This window comes from Pristis pectinata, chromosome 16 (genome assembly GCF_009764475.1).
Source record: "Pristis pectinata isolate sPriPec2 chromosome 16, sPriPec2.1.pri, whole genome shotgun sequence".
In the NCBI taxonomy this organism is placed as follows: domain Eukaryota; kingdom Metazoa; phylum Chordata; class Chondrichthyes; order Rhinopristiformes; family Pristidae; genus Pristis; species Pristis pectinata.
In genome coordinates, this window is record NC_067420.1 from 3,078,656 (window position 1) to 3,104,646 (window position 25,991).

Genomic DNA, 25,991 nt, shown 5'->3' on the forward strand with positions numbered 1-25,991 from the left:
CAAGGTATGGCAAAGTGAGCTACACACACACACACACACACACACACACACACTCTCACACTCTCACACACACATACTCACACACACACACACACACACTCACACAGAGACACACACTCACACAGGTGCAGACACATATACACACACAGAGAAACACACGTGCAGACACGTACACACACAGACATACACACACACACACACACACACACACATATTGACGTCAAGGGACCTGGGTTTCCTCGTGTGTAAACCACTGAAAGCTCACACGTAGGCAATTAAGAAGCAAGTGGCACATATGTTGTTATGTGCTTTACTCTCAGTTAAATTTGGTCATAATGGTGAACAGCTCCTGTTGATTCTGTGCAGCAGTCTGAGGCACACAAGCACCATTAACGTCTGGGACGCTGGGTGTCAGTGCAATGTGCTCCTGATTCACCTGAGACTGTTCCATACTGACTGTTGCTCAGAGCTCAGAGCTCCATTTCATATCAGCATAGACGTGGTGCTGTGAATGACATCATACATCTGACACTGTAAGAGCACTAGTTCCTCTAACATGGATTGCAGTAAAAAGAATTCACAATTGGCACCGTTTCACCTGAAAATAATCACGAATGCAATCTGCTCCAGGTAAAACCGACTCCGGATCATGCCGGGTTTAAAAAAACAGTACAAGATCTGATTTCTAGGTCCCAATCCTGTAGAAGCCTTTGTCATTCTGTTTCACGCTGGACATGAAATTTAGTATTCCTTACATGTTGGTTTGGTTCAAACAATATATTTTTTACTTTTCTATTTGTGTCTAAATTACCTTGTCCTACATCGCAGAGTGTGAACAGACCACTGGAGCAGTAGGTAGATAACATTTCTCTGATTCCTGGCACTCTCCCTGTTGAACCCAAAGGTTATACAACAAGAGCTTTACTTCATTTGATTTCTGATTCTTTCATCTCTCTTTGCAGAGGTGCCGGGTATAAGGAAGACTCTAAAACTTTATCTGTAGTGTAAAAAAAAGATGTTTCATAGATAACTGAAATTATTTTTGCAATAGCAATCCCTGAAGGTTTCATTGTTTGGGACAATTCTTTTTTTTAATTGCAGTGATTTTTAAAATGTTATTGTCAAAGGCACCAGGAATGAGAGCAAAAGTGAATCACTGTTGAAGCACAAAATGAGGAAGTGAGGAATTTGATTAACACCCCACAAGCAGATTGACCTGCTAACTCAAGAGCAGTGACGTATGTACTTCTTCAGAAATGTGCTTGGAAAGCAAAGTGTGCAGATGCCAGAAACCTGAAATAAAACCAGAGACTGCTGGATGTCCTCAGAGGCTGCTTGGCCTGCTGAGTACAGGCAGTCCACGCCACAGGTTCCTTTCCAGAGAACTGTTTGTAACCCAAATTGTTTGTAAGTCAGAAGTGAAAGAAAACAGTGTGTGGGGGAGGGTCACAGTGAACAGGCACAGGAAGGGCAGCCGCTAGCCAGCGTCACCAACCCGGTGAGCGAGTCTGCTCAGAGCTCCCAGCTCTGCTTGGTTCAACCCGGCCCACGATTGTTGCAGCTCGGGGGGAGGGGGTGGGGGCAAGAGCACGCAGAAATGCCCCATTCCCACCCAGCAGAAGGTGCCTGCAGCCCCACAGCAGCCGACAAATCCATCCCCATCCCTCCGGCCAGTCTCCCAAAGGCTCGTCCGTATGTACACAAGTCGGGCCTTCATAACCCGGGGAGACCCGTGTTTGTCAGAAGTTTCTGTTTTAATTTCCAAGCTATGCTGAGCATACAAGGTTCTGGCTGTGATATCACTGACCAAAGTACTTCAAGGCTTTTGATAAATGCTATAAGATCTTTACAGTTAGATTTTTCAGGAATTTACAAACTGTCAACCAATGGGTCAAACTGGTCCAGGGAAGAGGATAAAAAGTTGTAAAGACTTTGTAAAGACTAAAGACACAGATAGATTTTTGCATTGTAGGAAAACGAAGGATTCTGGGGAAAAGGCAGGTAGGTGGACCTGAGTCCACGGCCAGATCAGCCATGATCTTATTGAATGGCGGAGCAGGCTCGATGGGCCAGATGGCCGACTCCAGCTCCTGTTTCTTATGTTCTTACCTGTAAATAAAAATTTCAGATCAATCCTCTGTATTGTTGACTAGACATGTTATTTCCGACCAATACAGCCCACTCCACCAACCAGTTATACAAGTGCCGATGTCTCTGACCAGCTGTCCCCATTGTTCTCTGTGTTACATTGCCCCCTCTGTGTCTCTCTGGATAGTCGATTAAACGTCTGATGGAAGTGGAGAAGGTGAAGGGCTTCTGTCAGGCGGTGGTATCGTCCAACCTGCGCGATGGCATGTCCCACCTCATCCAGTCATGCGGGCTGGGGGGAATGCAGCACAACACGGTCCTGATGGGGTGGCCGAGAGCCTGGAGGCAATCCGACGATCCCAGAACATGGAAAAATATCATTGGTATGTGTAACTTTGGAAAAATATCATTGGTATGTGTAACTTTGAAAATCACAGAACTTCTAAAGAGGTCATCTGAAGCAGCACAGGAAAAGGGATTGAAGGAAATTAGGTGTAGAAAAATTGTTGCATTTGCTTTCAAAATCCCACATGAAGATAAGATTTCTTTTAAGTCACGTGTACATCAAAACACACTGTGAAATGCATCTTTTTGCGTAGAGTGTTCTGGGGGGCAGCCCGCAAGTGTCGCCGCGCTTCCGGCTCCAACATAGCACACCCACAACTTCCTAACTTGTACGTCTTTGGAACGTGGGAGGAAACCGGAGCACCCGGAGGAAACGCACGCAGACACGGGGAGAACGTACAAACTCCTTACAGGCAGTGGCTGGAATTGAACCCGGGTCGCTGGCGCTGTAATGGTGTTACGCTAACTGCTACGCTACCGTGCCTGCCCTTTGTGCTGATAACTCAGGTTTATAGGGTCAGAGTTCACAACCATTGAGAGTCAGTGAGTGACGAATCAGTATCTCATCCACAGGACACTGCATTTTACATTTTTTGTTCTGTCACCCTGTCAGATAGTAACTTTGCAATTTGCAATGCTCACATTCAGTGAGAATGGAGAAGAAAAATATAAGTGAATGAGAATTATTTACCAGAGATCATAAGGAAACCTGTCTGTCATACTTATTACTGTCTGAAAGAATGAAATTATCTGGTATGGTAAAGGAGTCAGTAAAGTTTAGAAGACGTTCATGATCAAGTCATTCTGATATACAACACTATTAAATACCCTTGCATTTTGGGTGGCACATTGGCACAGTTAGTATTGCTGCTGCCTCACAGCTCCAGTGACCAGGGTTCAATCCTGACCTTGGGTATTCTCGGTGTTCTCTGTGTGAAGTTTGAATGTTCTCCCCGTGGCTCCATGGGTTTCCTCTGGGTGCTCCGATTCCCCCCACCACCCCCCCCCCCCGACCCCCACATCCTAAAGATGTTAGGATCAGGAGTTTAGTTGGCCACAGTAAGTTGCCCATAGCATGTAAGTGAGTGGTAGAATCCGGGACAGGTTGATGGGAACATGGGAATAATAAGTAGGATTAGTGTAATGGTCAGCATGGATTTGGTGGGAAGAAGGGCCTGTTTCCATGCTGTGTGACTCTATGATTGTCAGTTAGAAACTAACAAATGTAACATCTAGAATGTTTCAGATTTGCTGGTGAGACCTTGTTTGCTAAATCAGTCAGTGTCAGGTAACCTTGTCCAATGATCTATCACCTTCAGACCTGAGTCATCTTTTAAGAAGGGATTTCCTGATTTCTGAACTTCACAGAGCTGCAGAAACTGGAAACACTCAGTGGTCAGGCAGTTCCTGTGGAAAGAAAATCAAGGTTCAAGTTTCAGGTTGAGGACCCTCCGTCAGAACTGGGAAGCAGAGAAAAGAATGCTGAGCTGCGGGAAGTGTGGGGGATGGGCGGACAGGAAGAAGGGAATATCTCTGGTAGGGTGAGACCAACATTGCCCAAATTGGATTCGCTGTAAATGAGGTCATCAGGCTAATGGGTTAATGGGGGCAGTTAGGGAGGGAGGAACATGGCCCTTTGTTCATGAAAGCTGTGAAATGAGGGAAGTTGGAGAACAGAGATAAAGGAGTGTGAAGTGTAGGAGTGTGAGACATGCCCAGCCAGACAGACTGTGCTGATGGAAAGAACAAAACTGAACCAATATCACAGATAGATCACTTGGCTTCCTACAGTCTTATAATGAGACCCAACACAAGCCTGAGAAACAGCAGCTATCTTTCGTTGGGAAACATTGCAGCGTCAGGACCCGATATCAAATTCATGCTTCCTGCTTCCCTTTGTAAGGAAGATTGTTCCATTCTTGATTAGCTTCAGTTAAGGTTATGTTCTCTTGTATTTGATCAGATCCCATTGAACTCTGCTTCTTCTGAATAGGTTAATGAAAATAATAATATACTTTCATATTATGAAAGGGAAGCTATTGGAGAGGATACTTAGGGATAGGATTTATGCCTATTTGGAAAGGCACGGTCTGCTTAGGGACAGTCAGCATGGCATTGTGTAGGGCAGGTCATGCCTCACAAACTTGATTGAGTTTTTTTGAGGAGGTAACAAAGGAGCTTGATGAGGGGATGGCAGTGGACGGTATCAACATGGACTTTAGTAAGGCATTTGATAAGGTCCCTCATGGTAGGTTGATTCAGAAGATAAAGATGCACGGGATCCAAGGTGAATGGCAAGTTTGGATTCAGAACTGGTTTGCCCGTAGAAGACAGAGAAAAGGGGTAGAAGGCTGTTTTTCTGGCTGGAGGTCCGTGACCAGTGGTGTTCCACAAGGATCGGTGCTGGGACCTCTGTTGTGTGTGATGTATATCAATGATCTGGATGAACATGTAGATGGGTGGATTAGCAAGTTTGCAGATGACACCAAGATTGGTGGAGCTGTGGACAGTGTACAGGACTATCAAAGAATACAGCGGGATATAGATCAGTTACAGATATGGGCAGAGAAGTGGCAGATGGAGTTTAATCCAGGCAGGTGTGAGGTGTTGCACTTTGGGAGGTCAAATGAAAGGAGAAAGTATACAGTTAATGGTTGGCCCCTTAATAACATTGAGGTACAGAGGGTTCTTGAGCTCCTGGGCTCCCGATCCATAGTTCACTGAAAGTGGCTACATAAGTAAATAAAGTGGTAAAGAAGGCGTATGGCATGGCTGCCTTCATTGGGAGGGGTGTTGAGTAAAAGAGTAAGGAAGTCACGCTGCAGCTGTTTAAAACTTTAGTCAGACCGCACTTGGGGTATTGTGTGCAGTTCTGGTCGCCCCGTTACAGGAAGGATGTGGAGACTGTGGAGAGGGTGCAGAAGAGGTTCACCAGGGTGCTGCCTGGATTAGAGGGTATGAGCTACAAGGAAAGGTTGGACAACCTTGGGTTGTCCTCCCCAGAGTGTCGGAGGCTGAGGGGAGACCTGATAGAGGTTTTTCAAATTATGAGAGGCATAGATAGGGTAGGCAGTCAGAATCTGTTCCCCAGGGTAGAAATGTCAAACACCAGAGGACATGATTTTAAGGTTAGAGGGGGGAAGTTTTAAGGGGACGTGAGGGGCAAGTTTTTTACACAGAGAGTGGTGGGTGCCTGGAATGGGTCGCCAGGGGTAGTGGTAGAAGCAGGCAGTTTGGGGGAGTTGAAGAGGCTTTTAGACAGACACATGAATATGAAGGGAATGGAGGGGTGTGGATGATACACAGGGGGAGGACATTTAGGACAAATTAGCATCAAGATCAGCACAACATCGTGGGCTGAATGGCCTGTCCAGTGCTGGACTGTTCCACGCTCTTTGTTCCATGTATTTCAAAAGACCGTGTGAACGCCAGTGGGAGAACCACGCGGTCAGAGTAACAACAGGTCATTTTATACCCTCTCCTTCCGCAGAAGTGGTTCGAGAAACAACCGCTGGTCGTCTGGCCCTTCTGGTTGCTAAGAACGTTGCAGCCTTCCCGTCCAATCAGGAGAGGTACGCTGAGGGTTACATTGATGTCTGGTGGATAGTCCACGACGGGGGAATGCTCATGCTGCTTCCTTTCCTCCTCCGACAGCACAAGGTAAGGAGCAACTGCTCTGTTAATCCCTTTGTTGTGTAGCTGTGTTGTTGGATTAGTTCTGCTTGTCCAGAGATATTACTGTCAAATTGGTTTATTATTGTCACCTGTACCGAGGTACAGTGAAAAACTTTGTTTTGCATGCCGTCCATACAGATCATTTCATCACATCAGTGCTTTGAGGTAGTACAAGGGAAAACAATACAGAATGCAGAATGTGTCCCAGTTACAGAGAAAGTGCAGTGCAGGCAGACAATAAGGTGCAAGGCCATAACGAGGTAAAGAAGTCAAGAGTCCATCTTATCGTACTGGGTAGAAGCTGTCCTTGAGCCTGGTGGTACGTGCTTTCAGGCTTTTGTATCTTCTGCCCGATGGGAGGGGGGAGAAGAGAGAATGTCCAGGGTGGGTGGGGTCTTTGATTGTGTTGGCTGCCTTACCGAGGCAGCGGGAAGTGTAGACACAGTCTGTGGTGGGGAGGCTGGTTTGCACGATGCACGGGGCTGTGTCCACAACTCTTTGCAGTTTCTTGTGGTCACGGGCAGAGCAGTTGCCAGACCAAACCTTGATGCATCCTGATAGGATGCTTTCTATGGTGCATCAATAAAAACCGGTGAGGGTCAACAGGGACATGCCGAATTTCTTTAGCATCCTGAGGAAGTAGAGACGCTCGTTCTCAATTATTGTGCAGAGTTACCCAATCTTTGTGCAGAATTTACACCAACAGCCACAAGTGCAGTAAATCTCACTGAAATCACTCAAATTGACTAAAATTGTGTGACTGTAAGTCCATGAAATTAAATAAGGAAAGCTGATTCAGAACCATAGTAACAGGACTGTAAAACAGGGCTGTAAGTAATGGAAATATAGGACTGTACCCAGGTCTGTTGGTACAGACTACAGTGGGACAGTTGCAGGACTTTAGACACAGCACAACAAGGGCAGGAAATACAGGACTGTTAAAGTAGGACTTCAGGAACAGAACAATCATTCCAGGATTGTAGACGCAGACAACAACTAAAGACAAGACTCTAAATAATGGACCCCAGGTACAGATACAGAGAGCAGGTACTAGTTAGCAGCTACAGCTCTGTTAGTGTCAGACTGTAGGCATGGAACTGTGGTCACAGGAGGGCTGCAAGTCCAAACGTGAAATGCACAGCAGCTGCAGCACTGTAAATACAGGCGTGGGGTGGTAGAGTAGGCACAGGAGAGTCGGTGCTTGCCTGCAGGTATGTATCACCTGCAGAGAGTAGATGTAGTTCAGTAAACATAGGACTGTAGATACAGGTACCACCTGTAGGATGATAAATACAAGACTGAAGATATGGGGGTGGAGGATTGGGATTGCATACAGGACTGTGGACACACCACTGCAGGTACAGGACAGTACACAGGACTGTGTACACACCACTGCAGGTATAGGACAGTACACGGGACTGTGTACACACCACTGCAGGTATAGGACAGTACACGGGACTGTGGACACTCCACTGCAGGTACAGGACAGTATGAGGGACTGTGGACACTCCACTGCAGGTACAGGACAGTATGAGGGACTGTGGACACACCACTACAGGTACAGGACAGTACACAGGACTGTGGACACTCCACTGCAGGTACAGGACAGTACGAGTGACTGTGGATACACCACTGCAGGTACAGGACAGTACGAGGGAATGTGGACACTCCACTGCAGGTACAGGACAGTACGAGGGAATGTGGACACTCCACTGCAGGTACAGGACAGTACGAGGGAATGTGGACACACCACTACAGGTACAGGACAGTACGAGGGAATGTGGACACTCCACTGCAGGTACAGGACAGTACGAGGGAATGTGGACACACCACTGCAGGTACAGGACAGTACACAGGACTGTGGACACTCCACTGCAGGTACAGGACAGTAAGAGGGACTGTGGATACACCACTGCAGGTACAGGACAGTACGAGGGAATGTGGACACTCCACTGCAGGTACAGGACAGTACGAGGGAATGTGGACACTCCACTGCAGGTACAGGACAGTACGAGGGACTGTGGACACACCACTGCAGGTACAGGACAGTACGAGGGACTGTGGACACTCCACTGCAGGTACAGGACAGTACGAGGGACTGTGGACACTCCACTGCAGGTACAGGACAGTACGAGGGACTGTGGACACTCCACTGCAGGTACAGGACAGTACGAGGGACTGTGGATACACCACTGCAGGTACAGGACAGTACGAGGGACTGTGGACACACCACTGCAGGTACAGGACAGTACGAGGGACTGTGGACACTCCACTGCAGGTACAGGACAGTACGAGGGACTGTGGACACTCCACTGCAGGTACAGGACAGTACGAGGGAATGTGGACACTCCACTGCAGGTACAGGACAGTACGAGGGACTGTGGACACTCCACTGCAGGTACAGGACAGTACGAGGGACTGTGGACACTCCACTGCAGGTACAGGACAGTACGAGGGACTGTGGACACTCCACTGCAGGTACAGGACAGTACGAGGGACTGTGGACACTCCACTGCAGGTACAGGACAGTACGAGGGACTGTGGACACTCCACTGCAGGTACAGGACAGTACGAGGGACTGTGGACACTCCACTGCAGGTACAGGACAGTACGAGGGACTGTGGACACTCCACTGCAGGTACAGGACAGTACGAGGGCAGCAATGACAGGTCTGTAACTTCAGGACTGTAGGTAGAAGACTGCAGGAAAGTAAACACAGAACATTAAATACAGGACTCCAGGTACCAGACTGTAAATACACAACTTCAAGCACAGAAAGCAGAGACAGAACTTTATGTGAAGGACAGTAGATTCTGGACATTAATTGGCTCTGGGGGGGTTTCTCAGTAACACGCAGGCCATCCAGGCAGGAGTACAGCTGTAGACTGCCTACACCCACTGCTGAGGCAGCAGCGCCATGCACTGTAGGTACAAGCCAAGACTGGAAGGGAACATACCACAGGGGCACAACAGGTTAATTCTTGCAACATCGATTAAAAAAAAATTTTTCTAGCCTTCAGTTTAAACTATTTCAGGGCAATATCTTGCCGGAAAGACACATGTTTGGGTCAAAGGCATGTCAAGGATCTTGATGAAAGGCATTGAAAATTCAGAGCTGACAAAATGCAAGGATCAAACGGGAGAGAGATGGAATTAGAATCAAATAAGTTACAAAAAAAGAAATAAAATTGGAAACGGTCGGGTTAAGAGAGAAAATAAAAGTGAGAAGAAAGGTATTTAAGAATGTAATTTAAACTGTTTCAAATCTCAAGCTCCAATTGGAATAAGTTTTTGGACTATTTAAATTTCTCTTTTTTGTTCATTCAACTCCAAGATATATAGTGCTGCCCTGCTGAAAGTTTAGCGAAATAGGTGCAGACCAGTTTTGCACACATTCCCGGCTGACTTCGCTCCCAGTGGGAAACTTGTCTCCTTGTTACTCAGCTGGATATTCAAATTCTCTAGCACTTTTTTTAGGGTGTAAACCTCCAGGGAGACTTTCTAACTGACGGGTCTAAAAATGATGATTCTCAATTACTCACAGACAAATGGGTTCCACCAATCCCGGTAACAGTGCCGCTCCAGGAACCAACAATCAAACTACTCCCGGAACCCTCTGGAGATCTGTGACCTCCTGCAACCTCTTTCACTGTGAACTTCACCGGCACAGACACTGAGCTTCCAAGCCTAGGTTTAAGTCCAAAATACTGCTGCTGATACCTTGCACAGCTAGAGATCATCCAAATTCCATATTCAAAGAGAAGAGACTTCCCTTCCTGCAGGCAAGAGGGCAAGCACATTTACCTACAATGCAGTCTTCGCCAAAATCTTTACAGACACCTCCTGGTGACTTTCTACCAGGTGTGCCTGGCTGTAGCCCTTCAACCTCCCTGTGGCCCCCATGCACACAGACAATGCCTCCTGCTTGCACAGTTCGTCATCAGCCTGCCCAGCTCCCTGTCACTCGGGAGAACTTTCTCCCTTCATTGCAGTTTGCAGCAGCCTTTCATCCATTGGCAACACTTCCCTGGAACTGGAAGAGTGTCGCCCGCATCGTGGCTCACGTTCCCAGAACCCTGAGCTCCAGCCACACATTCCAACGCTCGGTCTGGGTTACAAATCCAGCCCGCCTTCCTAAACCCCACCAGCTCCGGACCACGTTCCCAACCCCAGCTCGGTCCACACACACCCAGCCCATGTTCCCGACCCCCTTGCTCTGGTCACATCCCCCTCCCACATTCCTGGACCTCAGCACCAGCCGCCCATCCCCAGCCCAGGTCCCTGAGCCTCAGCACCAGCCGTGTATCCAGCCCGTGTGTCCAGATGTATCCTGCACTGGCCATACACCTAGCTCAAGTCCCCCAGCCCTGGCTCCAACCACACCTGGGAACACGGAGGGTCTGCAACCGGAGCTGGTGACTGAGTGAGAAGAGAGGAGAGAGGCAGTGGGCCAGGACTGTACCTGAGGCCACACGAGAGTGTGTGTGTGTGTGTGTGTGTGTGTGTGTGTGTGTGTGTGTGTGTGTGTGTGTGTGTGTGTGTGTGTGTGTGTGTGCGCGTGCGCGCGCGTGTGTGTGTGTGCGTGTGTGTGTGCATGTGCACGCGCCTGGATGTGAACAAGTCCGCACATGTTGGATGGTACCCATGCGTGTGCCCATCTTTACATATGAGCATTAATACCCACGGGACAGAGTCTGATCTCCAGTTGTCTTGGTCCTCCTTGTCATGGGATAAAGTCCTTGCTCTGTGATGCCTCTGTGAAAGCTGGTGTGTAACAACTGCCCCATGTGTTAATAGCACAGGCAACACCTTCATAATGAAGCTCAGGACCCAGAATGTTAGGACCCTTTTGGACAAGCCAACAGTGACAGACCTGAACACCAGCCTGCCATCATGGCTCAGAAATTCAGACACATTCACATCAATGTTGCTGTCTTGAGTGCAACACATCAGGCAGGGGATGGTCAGTTTAAACGGTAAAGGCAATGGTACACCTTCTTCTAGAAGGGGCCAGCTGGAAGAGGAACGTCATCTTCCTGGAGTGATCATCATCAAGAATGAACTGGTCCCACTGTAGGATTAGTGATTGCCCAATGGCCCTCTGACTCAGTCTAACACCGAACCAACAGCTGGAGTCCTCCATGTATACATCCCAACCCTGAAAGCTTCAGACGAGGCCAAGAAAGGCTTTGAAAAATTCCTGGTCTGCGTCACAAAGGGAGACCGTCAAGGGTGCCAAGTTACAGCCATCTGTGTCTCCAACTCGCTCACCAGAGCAACGGAGAAGATGGGCTTTACACTCAGCATCCACTGAACCATGGTCCTCCACTGAAGTGCCTCCACTACTCCACACTCAAAAATTCAGGCCCTAGGTCAAACATCGGTGATGAATTTCACCATCTCCGTCAATGCACCAGCACAGCCTTTGGCATACGTCACGACCAATAAACTACCAACCCTTATGAGAGGTAACCAGATCACATGGTCACAGGGAGAATGTGCAAACTCCGCATAGACAGCACTGGAGGTGAGGATGGAACCTGGATGTCTGGAGCTGTGAGGCAGTAGTCGCTGTACCACTGTGCCATCCCTCATTATGTTACCGAAATGAGATTAACTCTTCATTTAATAAGTTACGTCCCTGACTTCCCACATAGTGTTTAATGGGCAATTAATGTGTAAAATCAGTGCCAAATGCCATCTGTGTGAGACAAACACACAAATGACACCTCACCAAAAATCAACCAACTGATTCTAAGGACACACAATTCATGGCAAATCTCTTAATGAGCAGTTGCATATTAATGGTAAACACTGTTAATGCGACAGTATCTTCCCACAAGGAGCTGCCAGTAGTCTGAATTGTGCTATGGATACAGAGCTAGATTTGCAAACTGTTTACTGAGTCTCAACTTCCAGCCAGATTCTGTGGTCAGTGCTTGCGATTAAGGATTTTGTATTTGCATTCAATAGGATACATCTATCATAGGGTAATTATTTGCTCCTGTACAGGACAGCTTTTTCATTTTCACCATTCGATGACTTGTTTCTTATTCATGCAGAAAGCATTGAAACCGTGCAAGTGGATATCTAAAAATAAATGAGCAAAGTGCATGTGAGATTATTATTTTGAGTTGCTTTCTTCACTTAATAACTTGTTCTAGCACTCACACTGAGAGATGACTTTGGATAACAGAGCTATAACTATCTATGAAACAACAGAGTAACAATGATATTTGGAATCAATAACTTCCAAAAGTTAGAAAATATTTTTGTCCTCTAGTGACACACCGGGATGAGTAAACCATTGATAACCTGTGTTAATCAAATTATCAGGATCAATTTACTGGCTTAAAGATTAATTGCTTTTAAGTTACACTGCCTGTTTTGTATCCAGATAAGAAAATTCAACTGTGCACTTTGGAGAGCCCAATCATTAATGATCACAGAGGGAGTCTCAGTGTTTCAGGTACACCGGGACATTCAACTAAAACAAAACATGGGATATACTAGGTGAGACTCCTCACAGTCTCAGTGAAAGCACCAAAGTCGTGCCGACTGGTGGGCTGTTTTGTGCAGTTTGCTAAATCAACCGCATAGCACTGTTGAGCACCACAAAAGTGTCGTCACATTTCAGCTGCTCGTTTACCCCTAACGGTTTAAAGGTCCATTGCACAGTCAGTCAAGAACACTCATCTCCCATTCCTGAGAAAACCTCCGGTGCTACTTCCAAGCTTGCCTGCACCAGAACATCCCACCCACCCCATCCTTCCCCACCCCTCTCCATCCAGAGACTGGAACACCTCATCTGACTCAGCATAATATCCTAAACCAGCAACTGAATGAGCCAAGTTATTAGGAACCCAAAATGTCCATAAGCAGAGGTTCTGCTCCATCACAATCCAAAAAATTCCATGATGTGGCAGGAACCCAAGAATCGAGCATACCTCCCAAAGAAATTATATGGTCACACTTCCAGGACTGATGAAAGATAATATTCTCATCTTATATATGGCTCGATGCTTCCAAGTCATTACTGACATTTTGGAATGTCTGACGTTCTTTGAAGGAAAGAGACAACCCAATGTTTCATTGTAGAGGACACACCAAGGCTTCAGGGAAAGTAACCGATCCCAGACACATATCTTCATTGTAAAATTGCTCATTGTAGAGCTGTATTCTACAAAACATTGCTGAGCCTCTTTCTGGCCTTTCATTGACTGGTAGGTGTGGAAGAAGTGCAAGATGCGCATTTTTACAGTGGCCCAAATGGAAGATAACAGCATTCAGATGAAGAAGGACCTTACTGTCTTCCTCTATCACCTGCGGATTGTGGCCGAGGTGGAAGTCGTAGAGATGGTATGAGATGCCGGTGAAATATGGAGATATGTAGATAAGTAACTTTTCCTGTCCTTTATGCCAAAGGAATAAAAGAAAAAGGGGAGGACTTATGAGCTGTCAGTAAGCACATTCTGTCTGTGACAAATGGAACTCACTCCAAGCAAAGACCTGTTCTCGGAATAGGCCTGTACACAAAGAATTAGAATTGGTAGTTGTTCTAGGCCCAAGTGGAAGGCATCTGTACATGTTAAGTTCTCCTGGAAAGAGATTTTTACTTTTTTTAACCATCCAGTGAGGATAGCATTGGGTTACAGCTGCATTGTTGATCCAAAGAGAAGAAGGTTAACAAAGGTACCTACTATTTAGAACTAGAGCCGCATCACACAAAATGAAATGAAACCTCAGACCAAATTGCGCCTTAATACTACTTTCTGAACCAGCTTCTGGTCCCTGTGACTGCCGGCAGATGCAGAAGCTCTCCAGCTTACCAGCTGGGCACCCTGACCTCCTGCTGCAGGGGAATTCACAGTCCTGGGAAATAGAAGGGCAGCCAAAGTAACCCGTCACTGCAGTAAAAGAATCAGGAAACCTCAACACACACAAACTTCTATCGATTGCTCAACAGGAACAGAGAAGAATTTCCCCTTTTTTCCCAAAATTGGACCTAGGTTTTATCTCTAATACACTCCAACACACCCCACCTACACCCAACACACCCCACCTACTCCCAACACACCCCACCTACACCCACCACAACACACCTACACCCAACACACCCCACCTACACCCAACACACCCCACCTACTCCCAACACACCCCACCTACACCCAACACAACACACCTACACCCAACACACCCACCTACACCCAACACACCCCACCTACTCCCAACACACCCCACCTACACCCAACACAAACACACCTACACCCAACACAACACACCTACACCCAACACACCCCACCTACTCCGAACACACCCCACCTACTCCCAACACAACACACCTACACCCAACACACCCCAACTACACCCAACACACCCCACCTACTCCCAACACACCCCACCTACACCCAACACAACACACCTACACCCAACACACCCCACCTACACCCAACACACCCCACCTACTCCGAACACACCCCACCTACAGCCAAGAACACAACCTACACCCAACATTCCGACCTACACCCAGCACTCCCAACATCCCCAGCATCCCCTCTCCATAACAAGCCTCCAAGCCCCCAACACTCACTTCCCCTTCCACTATCGCACCCCCATCCCAAGCACCCCCAGTGTACCGCAACAGTCCAATCCTGATACTCCCCTCCCCAACATCAACACCCCTGCCCGAAACACCACCTACGTCTTACACGGTCATACCCCCTACCTGACACCCGTAACACCCACTGAGCTCCAACAAACCCCTCCTCCCACCCCATCTCCTGTTCTCAACACTACGCCCACCCCAACTCCCCATCCTCCACATCTCCTCTTCCCTCTTCCCTCACCCACCTTGCTGCCACATCGAGATTTTACTCACTGGAAGTTCACAGGACCAGTTGAAGTAGGCGTGGTTTATCCTGACCCCTGCCTTGTTCTGCTCCACAGCACGACAGTGACATCTCAGCTTACACTTACGAGCGAACACTAATGATGGAGCAGAGGTCACAGATCCTGAAGGAAATGCAGCTGACGAAGAACGAGAGGGAGCGTGAGGTATGGGATCAGTTACTTCGACTCAAGTCAGATCTTGTTCTGGCTACTGGTTTGAATTATAAAATCTTAGAATATAGAATTTATTTTATTAAAATGTTGTTAACCCACACGAGTACAGGACAAAGCTGGAGAATAAAGTTCCAGGAAATGCACCCTCTGTGTACTGAACCATACATCGGAAGTTCAGACCCTGGAGTGGACTGAATTATTGGGGAATGTAACTGCGTGATAATATTAATTTGTTTTGCTAAGGTTAAAGATCTTTCTGTGAACAACATGTTAGAAGAATATACGGTATTTTTGAGCCACCAGTAAATGTCCTGCACTTGTAGAGAGTGTGGTTCAGTGCCTGGGGCTATTGATTTTTAACTGCGTCTCTGACTTATACACCCTACAATAGTCCCTGACTGTATGGAAGAGATAAATTGGTGAACTGATAAATTGGTTTATTGTCACATGTACCGAGGTACACTGAAAAACTTGTCTTGCATGCTGTCCATACAGATCAATGCATTACAACAGTGCATTGAGGTTGTACAAAGGAAAACATAACAGAATGCAGAATAAGTGTTGCAATTACAGAGAAAGTGCAGTGCAGGCAGACAATAAGGTGCAAGGTCATAACAAGGTAGATTGTGAGGTCAAGAGTCCATCTAGTTGTACTAAGGGACCATTCAATAGTCTTATAACAGCAGGATAGAAGCTGTCCTTGAGCCTGGTGGTATGTGCTTTCAGGCTTTGTATCTTCTGCCCGAATGGGAGGGGGGAGAAGAGAGAATATCCGGGTTGGGTGGGGACTTTGATTATGCTGGCTGCTTTACCGAGGCAGCGAGAAGTGTAGACAGAGTCCATGGAGGGGAGGCTGGTTTCCGTGATGTGCTGAGCTGTGTCCACAACTCTCTGCAGTTTTCTTGCGGTCCTGGGCAGAGCAGTTGCCATACCAAGCCGTGATGCATCCGGATAGGATGCTTTCTTTGGTGCATCAATAAAAATTAGTGAGGGTCAAAGTGACATGACAAATGTCTTTAGCCTCCTGAGCAAGTAGAGGCGCTGGTGAGCTTTCTTGGCCGTGGCGTCTACATGGTTGGACCAGGACAGGCTATTGGTGATGTTCACTCCTAGGAACCTGAAACTCTCAACCCTCTTGATCTCAGCATCGTGATGTAAACAGTGTACACCGCCCCCCTTCCTGAAGTCAATGACCAGCTCTTTTGTTTTGCTGACATTGAGGAAAGCTTGTTGTCATAACACCACGTCACTAGGCTCTCTATCTCCATCCCTGTACTTCGATCACCATTATTTGAGATATGGCCCACCAAGGTGGTGTCATCTGCAAACTTGTCAATGGAATTGTAGCAGAATCTGGCCACGCTGTTATCAATATATCGGGAGTAGAGTAGGGGGCTGAGATAACTGATAGGCAGTAGTTAAACAATTGCTGTTAACTGATACCTCGGCGTTTCCAATATTAATCGGAACAGCTGTGATATTTTATATCGAGACGTAATCATGCAGTGAAGTGCATCGTTGCAGGAAGAGAACATGGGAAGTCAAGATGCAATATGTTGCCAATTCAGATTTGAGACTGGAGGAAGTTGGGTTCAAAGAAAACTTTCACTATTGAATGCCTTTCACAGTCTCAGGTCTGCCCAAGTTGTGCATGCAGCATGAATAGTTTTGAAGTGTTGTCACTGTCACAATGTAGGAAAGGCTTCCCCCAATACTGAGGTCCCTGGGAAGAATGAGAGTACAGGATCCTGAATCCTGATCTTAACAGAAACAGGACACAGAGGAAAGAAGAAACGTCGAAGGAATGAGAAAGGAAATTCCAAAAAGGTAACCACTTATCCCCAAATTTAAAAAATGTCAGTTACAATACCAAGGAGCAGCACTGAACGTTGTGAACTCCCAAACTGCTGACCAGTCAATTCATTGCTTGGTGGCATATCATCAGCGCAAACAACACACACATTTGAAGGTGGCTGATGCACTGGGAAGGCAGGTTGAGCTGAAACAAGGAATAGGTTTAACCATTGTGCCTCAGGATCATCACCATACTGAAGGTTCATCCAGGAACCTGGTAATAACATCAGGGTTCCTTCCCATCTTCCTCAAGGGAAGGAAGTTACTAAAGAGGAGAAAATATTAAATATCTTCACACAAAAAAACCAAAATCAGTCATTGAGGATCTATAATGTCTCCCTGAACTTCTCTCAGTCACCGGGGTCATTTCCTGAACTACAGATGTCAATGTTCTTTAGATGATCTACTCCATTTGTTGCTTTCTCTGTTTGCCAGATTCAAGTATCACCGACGAGTCGCGTGGCTCCATTCGTCGTAAACATCCAGCGAAGCCAAGCTGCGCCTGAGCTCCCAGGACGAACAGGAGGGAAGTGCTGAGGAGAAACCCGAGGAGGAGGTATGGCGATTGGAGCAAATGATTCGTGCTTTCCAACCTCATTAATGGATCCAAAGGGTTGACAGGAACAAAGCGCTGAAATGTGCGCCACGTTGAACTGAATTGAAAAGTTGCAAAAGAACATAAGAAATTAATGGACAAGAGAAGTAACCCACTGATCCACCAACCTTCCACAGATTACAGTGGCAGGAGCATCACAGCTAAACACTGCTTCACTCCCCCCCAACCCCGCGAACTACTCCCTCCCTGACAGGAAGTTGACGGGCCAGTACAGGGCCTTGCCTGATTGTGTTTTTTCTACCAACTATAATGAGAGGAAAAGTTGGGCAGACATACCTGCAGAGCCAATTGCCAAATGCCAGCTTTCTGCATGCATCAAAAGAGAGTCTCACCTTCTGTGTGTTTTTACTGCACAATGGGCATGCTTTGATTGAATGGCAGACCTCTGAAACTTCTAAAAACTCTTTAGGCTCAGTGCCTTTTGTTTGTTCAGTGGTTGGTGTTCACAATTCCCTTGTAGAGTTTCATCAATTTTTGGCTGGGAACGTAACTCCTGGCCCTCTCATGGCTCTTTTTGTTTTTAATGTAGAATGATTTTCTTCCTTATCAAGTACTCCTTAGTACAGAGCCATAACATGGGATTCTTTGATAAGGTTTGGCATTCGACAGAAAGAGTCCAGTGAAACAGGAGTTCACCTTGAATACAGATAAGAAAGGCAGTCTCTTGATAACTTGAGCAATGTTTTATCGAAATTCTTTTACCACTTACATTCTTTCCAAGTTTTCTGTGTTGTGTCCCGGTCATTTCTCTGAAACCCCCTCCACCACTGCTGCACTGCCATTGTTGTACAGTTGTTTGTACTTATTATCCACAAGATGCTCTGCAGCAAACACTGCACGTGTTTCCTTCCAACACAGAAATAGGCCATTTTGGGCCATCAACTGTCTGCCAGCTCTCAGAGCAATCCCATGAATCCTATCCCCCCCCCCCCCCCCCATTATTTCCCTATAACCATGCAAACGTGTCTTTGGATGTGGGTGGAAACAGGAGCTCCTAGGGAAATCTTACATGGTCACAGGGAGAATGTGAAAACTCCACAAGGCAGGCCAGAGGTCAGCATTGAACCCAGGTCACTGGAAACTGTACTACCTGCAGTAGTACTGTGCCCAGAACACCCCAGTGCTGTGGTCCCTAGCACCAAGAACAATCTTCTGCAAACATCATTTCCACATTTACCTCAAACTTGCATACAGATGAAAATCCAGAAATTCTCAGCAAATTCTCTTAAACAGTATTGAAATTAGAATTGGTTTATACTGTCACTTGTACTGAGGTAAAGTGAAAAACTTGCCTTGCATATCGTTCATGCAGATCATTTCATTACACAGTGCATCGAGGCAGTACAAAGAAAACAATAACAGAATGCAGAATAAAGTTGTAACAGCTGCAGGAAAAAGTGCAGTGTAGGCAGACAATAAGGTGCAAGGTCATAACGAGGTAGATTGTGAGGTCAAGAGTCCATTTTATTGTACTAGGGAACCGTTCAATAGTCTTATAACAGCGGGGTAGAAGCTGTCCTTGAGCCTGGTGGTACGTGCTTTCAGGCTTTTGTACCTTCTGCCCGATGGGAGGGGGGAGAAGAGAGAATGTCCGGGGTGGGTGGGGTCTTGATTATGCTGGCTGCTTTACCGAGGCAGCAAGAAGTGTAGACAGAGTCCATGGAGGGGAGGCTGATTTCCGTGATGTGCTGGGCTGTGTTCACACTCTCTGCAGTTTCTTGCGGTCCCGGGCAGAGCAGTTGCCGTACCAAGCTGTGATAGAGTACATCTGACTCTAACTTCTCAATGTAGTCGGAGATGGATGATAACCATGACTTCGATAAGAACCAAATAAAAATCTCATAATTTTCCACTTTGCCTAGAATTCCACTCCTTCACTACGGTGCCCCAATTTATCCCTTTCCAGATCAGATTCTACACCACCCATGCTGTTTTATTCCCGGTACTTTCTCTTTTACTCCACACTCCAGGTTCAGCTGATTCTTGACAAAACGGCTTCCACTCAGTCAATAGCCTCTCAGTCGCCTGCTGATGAGGTGAGCACACCTGGAGAGAAAGTTCACATGACCTGGACAAAAGACAAGTTAACAGGAGACAGAAATAAAAACAAAGGACCTGTCACACCAGAAGAAATCCGAGATCTCTTCAGTATGAAACCGTGAGTATACTTCATCTGAAATGGGTCAGGCAAGGGAAAAACTGATGAGTTATATAACTACACTTACATTCTGGTAAATTAAGTGAGATTGATATATTTGTACTAGTGTATGCAAATATTAGGACCTTTATACTTTGCTCGGTTTTAAACTTTCTTAAAGTTGCAATGTGCATTTTATAATCAACATCCATGTCAGAGTCATTAGTAATTTTAATTTGTTTCTTTTCTCACTTTCTATATGCTACCAGTGAGTGGGAGAATCTGTAAGTCAAATTTATTGTTTTCCCATCTTATTGCTTCTTTATCCATTGATAGATTTGTAGACTTGGTTTATGTGCATTTACAGGAATGTATCTTTCACTGCCTTTTGACACAGATAATGAGAGTGTCTTTTGACTGAGAGGTTTTGCTTTATAAGCCCTCAATACTGACTGTTGTTTTGGGCTATTCAGTGCTCTGGAACAGGTGACTGGCAAAAGAACCGGGAGGAACACAAACTACAGGGTGGGATATACTGAGTGAAAGTGTGATGCTAAACTTTCCTCTTGCACGGTAGCGTAGCGGTTAGCGCGACACTATTACAGCGCCAGCGATCGGGGTTCGATTCCCGTCGCTGTCTGTAAGGAGTTTGTACGTTCTCCCCGTGTCTGCGTGGGTTTCCTCCGGGTGCTCTGGTTTCCTCCCACATTGCAAGACGTGCGGGTAGGTTAATTTGGGTTTAAAATGGGCGGCGCGAACTCATTGGGCCTGAAGGGCCTGTTACCACACTGTAAATAAAAAAAATCGTGGGGCAAAGACCACCATTTCTGTACTGCCTTATTCCACTCCTCTGCTGGTGATATGTCATTCCCCGGGGAATATCGTGTGTTTGTTTACAGGACAAACCCAAGGCTGCTTGGTAGTTTTTTCAGCATTAAGTACCTGCAATATTAAATATATGTTTGCTTCGGATTGTACGTTGTGATATACCTATCAAAATCAGAGCGATGAAGTAGACATTTGATGTACTGTTATTAACATTCTGAAAATAGTGATTTTTGGAAATGTGTTAATAACCTCGGTGAAAGTCTAGCAGTGCTCCAGACTGACGGTATTAATTGTTGGTATGGCTGTTGTATGTCTATTTTAATGCTGCAGTATTTATTTTAGTTCCCCGCTTCTTCACCTTGTAAAGGTATTAAAATGTCACACTCCGTCACCGGCAGGTACAGCTGCAGTTTAGCAATCGCTTTCTCATCGGCACAAACACATCAGTTTTGTATCCGTTTCAACACCCTTCATTAATTTGCAGTACAAAGGATAATGATTTCTCTGTCAATCAGAAATCAATCAAACGTCCGGCGGATGCACACTGCCGTGAAGCTGAATGAAGTCATTGTGAAGAAGTCTCAAGATGCAAAAGCTGGTCCTCCTGAACATGCCTGGACCTCCGAAAAATCGGAATGGAGATGAAAACTGTATCCTTTCCTAAGGAGCAGAAAAACGTAGTGAAGTAACAAAGTTAACTCTTTATTTTCTAATATTTAACCAACTGGAAAGCAGCATCTGAGGTAGGAGGTTAAGGTTGTAGGATTTTATTTCAAAGTCTGAATCTATTTTGAATAACCCTATTATTTGTCTGCCAGAGTTCTAAATTCTTCTCCCCACAATATACAATGCACCACCTCCACTCAGAGAGGAATGGTGGAATGAAGATTAGTCTAACTTGGTTGAAAAGCTTTCAACAGGAGTTGAAGAACTGTTAAACATCTTACAAGAAAACACAGTGCCAACCAATGACTGTTACAGGTCCTTCCCAGGTTATGAACGCCTGACTTGTATACAGCCCATACATATGAAAAAGCACTTGGGAGACCAGGAATAACTATCTCCAATTTCAGAGAAATGGCTAACTGATAATGGTTGTAATGGTCAAAGCAATTGATATAACAGTTTCGATGTCAATGAGCAATTACTGTGCGACCTAAAGGTTGCTTTAATGTCAACATGTGGCACACAATGACGGCTTTGATCGGAGGCTCATCACTTCAAAAGGAAACACAGACAAGAAAGAGTAAGTTTTAATGTAACTGGAAGGAAAGAAGATGAGTGAGCTAAAGTTAACAGAGAGAGACACAGTAGCTATGAAGGCAGCTGAGAACAGATAAGAGAGTGGGCACATTCCCTGAAAAGCAATAGGTGATTGACATCTATGTACAGTATATATAAGGGAACTGGAGAGGATGTACATATAGTGACCAATGTTATAAAGTTTATAATGTTTTTATTTCTGTTTATCACTTTTATTAGGGTTTTAAGTGTAAGGGTTAGATCTTTATAGCTTGCTTTTGTAAGTGGGGGCTGGACTGCGCAGACGCGGCGCGGGCAGCTTAAAAAAGCAAACTGCCTATAGAGCGGGCAGCGTCGGAGCGGGCAGCTGAGTGAGAGGCAGCAGAGTGGTCGGGCTTTGGCTCAAGGGGCTTCGGCGTGAAGGGGCAAGGAGGATAAGTAGCTGGTAAGTAGGTGAAGGTAAGATTTACCTGTTGTCTATTATTGACTTGTAGGTGGGATTAACTAGGGGAAAAAAACAAGGTAGTCAGATGGAGGACATGGTCATATGCTGCAGCTGTTTGACGTGGGAACTCGTGGACCTTGCTGCGGTCCAAGATGGCCACATCTGCAGTAAGTGCTTGAGGCTGGACGAACTTCAGCTCAGAGTTGATGAGCTGGAGTCGCAGCTACAAACACTGCGCAGCGTAAAGGAGGGAGGGAGTTATGTAGACACGGTCCATCAGGTGACAGTCAGCCCCCTTAGAGCAGGTACATCTGAGGTTCAGGATGCAAATAGAATGGTGACTGTCAGGGGACGGAAGAGGAAGAAGAAGTCAGGCAGGCAGACGGAGCAGGGAACCCCAGAGGCTGTTCCCCTCGGTAACAGGTTTTCCGCCTCGGAGGCTGTTGAGGGGGATGACCTGCAGGGGCCTAGCTGCAGTAACCAGATCTCTGGCACTGGGACTGGTACTGCTGCTCAGAGGGGAAGGGTGGGAAGGAGACGTGTGGTAGTGATAAGGGACTCGATAGTCAGGGAAACAGATAGGAGGTTCTGTGGCAGTGAGCATGAATCCCGGATGGTATGTTGCCTCCCAGGTGCCAGGGTCCGGGATGTCACTGATCGGGTCCACAGGATTCTTGAGCGGGAGGGAGAGCAGCCAGAAGTTGTGGTCCATGTTGGCACCAACGACATAGGTAGGAAGGGGGATGAGGTCCTGAAGAGCGAGTTCAGGGAGCTAGGCAGAAGACTGAGGAACAGGACCTCAAGGGTAGCAATCTCGGTATTGCTGCCGGTGCCACGCGATAGTGAAGGCAGGAACAGGAGGAGGTGGCAGATAAATGCGTGGCTGAGAAGTTGGTGCAGGAGGGAGGGTTTTAGATTTCTGGATCATTGGGATCTCTTCTCGGGAAGGTGGGACCTGTACAGAGAGGACGGGTTACACCCGAACCAGAAGGGGGCCAATATCCTTGCAGCTAGGTTTGCTAGGGTGGTTCGGGAGGGTTTAAACTAGTTTGTGAGGGGGAAGGGAACCGGAGGAGTAGGTCAGAGGAAGAAGGGGATGGGGAAAAGTCAGATCTAACAGGTAGAGAGGCTTTGGGGAAGGAGAAGCAGAATACAGGCTATAAAAGTAGTAAGGTAGATGGACTGAAGTGTGTTTACTTAAATGCAAGAAGCGTCAGGAATAAGGGGGATGAACCGAGGGCTTGGATAAGTATGGGAGACTATGATATTGTGGCTATTACTGAGACGTGGCTGATGTCAGGGCAGGAATGGATATTGAATATTCCTGGTTTTTGGTGTTTTAAGAGGGATAGGGAAGGGGGGAGAAGAGGAGGACGGGTGGCGATACTGGTCAGGGACACTGTTACGGCTGCGGAAAGAATGGATGTTGTAGAAGGATCATCTCTAGAATCCGTATGGGTGGAATTAAGGAACAAGAAAGGAGCAGTTACTCTACTAGGAGTATTCTATAGGCCTCCCGGTAGCAGTAGAGATACAGAGGAGCAGATTGGCAGGCAGTGTTTGGAGAGAAGCAAAAATAACAGGGTTGTTATAATGGGAGACTTCAACTTCCCAAATATAGACTTGAACCTGCTTAGTGCCAAAGGTTTAGATAGGATGGAATTTGTTAAATGTGTCCAGGAGGGATTCCTGACGCAGTATGTTGACGGGTCGACTAGAGGGAATGCCATGCTAGATCCAGTTTTAGGAAATGAACCGGGACAGGTGAAGGATCTATTGGTGGGTGAACATTTAGGGGACAGTGACCATTGCTCCATAACCTTTAAAATTGTCATGGACAGGGACAGGTGCAGAGAGGACAAGAAGATATTTAATTGGGGAAGGTCGAACTATGAGGCTATAAGGAGAGAACTTGGGAGTGTAAATTGGGATGTCCTTTTTGAAGGAAAATGTACCATGGAGATGTGGTCGATGTTCAGGGATCTTATGCAGGATGTTAGGGATAAATATGTCCCGGTGAGGCAGAGAAGGAATGGCAGGGTGAAGGAACCGTGGGTGACGAGAGAGGTGGAACGACTAGTTAGGGAGAAGAAGGTAGCGTACATGAGGTATAAGCAGCGAGGTTCAGACAGGGCCCATGAGGAATATAGAGTAGCAAGGAAGGAACTTAAGAAAGGGCTGAGGAGAGCTAGAAGGGGACATGAAAAGGCATTGGCTAGTAGGGTTAAGGAAAATCCCAAGGCCTTTTTCACATATGTGAAGGGTAGGAGGATGGCTAGGGTAAAGGTAGGTCCGATTAAAGACAAAGGTGGGAGAATTTGCCTGGAGGCGACGGAAGTGGGAGAAGTTCTCAATGAGTACTTCTCTTCAGTATTCACCAAGGAGAGGGGTCTTGATGACACGGAAGGGAGTGCTGGTAAGGGTAATGTTCTCGAGGTTGTAGGTATCAAGAGAGAGGATGTGTTGAAGTTGTTAAATAATATCAAGACAGATAAATCTCCGGGCCCTGACGGGATTTTCCCCAGGCTGCTTCGAGAGGCGAGGGAGGAGATTGTTGAACCACTGGTAAGAATCTTTGAGTCCTCATTGTCCACGGGGATGGTGCCGGAGGATTGGAGGGTGGCAAATGTTGTCCCCTTGTTCAAAAAAGGTAGTAGGGATAGTCCAGGGAATTACAGACCGGTGAGTCTCACGCCTGTGGTGGGTAAGCTGTTAGAAAGGATTCTAAGAGATAGGATCTATGAACACCTAGAGAATCATGGACTGATTAGGGACAGCCAGCATGGCTTTGTGAAGGGAAGATCTTGCCTCACAAGCCTGATAGAGTTCTTTGAGGAGGTGACAAGGAAGATTGATGAGGGTAGTGCGGTGGATGTGTTCTATATGGATTTTAGTAAGTCGTTTGATAAGGTTTCTCATGGTAGGCTTCTTCAGAAGGTCAGAGGCCAAGGGAACCAGGGAAGCTTGGCTGTGTGGATTAGGAATTGGCTTGCCTGTAGAAAGCAGAGGGTTATAGTGGAGGGAGTGCCCTCAGATTGGAGGGCAGTGACTAGTGGTGTCCCGCAGGGATCGGTTCTGGGACCTCTACTTTTTGTGATATTTATAGATGACTTAGATGAAGGGGTGGAAGGCTGGGTTAGTAAGTTTGCAGACGACACTAAGATCGGCGGTGTTGTGGATAGTGTGGAGGGCTGTCGGAGCTTACAGAGGGATATTGATAGGATGCAGAGCTGGGCTGACAAGTGGCAGATGGAGTTCAATCCAGAGAAGTGTGAGGTGGTACACTTTGGAAGGACAAACTCCAGGGCAGAGTACAGGGTAAATGGCAAGGTACTTGGCAGTGTAGAGGAGCAGAAGGATCTGGGGGTTCATATCACAGTTCACTGAAAGTTGCCTCACAGGTGGAAAGAGCAGTTAAGAAGGCCTATGGGATGTTAGCTTTCATAAGTCGTGGGATTGAGTTTAAGAGCCGCGAAGTGATGATGCAGCTTTACAAAATTCTAGTTAGACCACACTTAGAGTACTGTGTTCAGTTCTGGTCGCCGCATTATAGGAAGGATGTGGAGGTGTTGGAGAGGGTGCAGAGGAGATTTACTAAGATGCTGCCTGGATTAGAGCATATGGAATATGAGGAGAGGCTTAAGGTGCTAGGGCTTTATTCACTGGAAAGGAGGAGGATGAGAGGAGACATGATAGAG

The 25,991-nt window shown here is 46.6% G+C and overlaps 1 protein-coding gene across 1 annotated transcript in view; it reads left to right on the forward strand.

The window, feature by feature from the left end:
- Positions 1-25,991, forward strand: part of LOC127578705 (solute carrier family 12 member 5-like) — a 490,113-nt gene that overhangs the window by 455,710 nt on the left and 8,412 nt on the right. Inside the window, 10 exon segments of the mRNA XM_052031027.1 lie at positions 2,276-2,471; positions 5,924-6,093; positions 13,336-13,467; positions 15,055-15,173; positions 17,468-17,511; positions 17,514-17,581; positions 19,612-19,799; positions 20,048-20,062; positions 21,122-21,197; positions 21,199-21,256. Coding sequence (XP_051886987.1) covers positions 2,276-2,471; positions 5,924-6,093; positions 13,336-13,467; positions 15,055-15,173; positions 17,468-17,511; positions 17,514-17,581; positions 19,612-19,799; positions 20,048-20,062; positions 21,122-21,197; positions 21,199-21,256 — 1,066 coding nt within the window.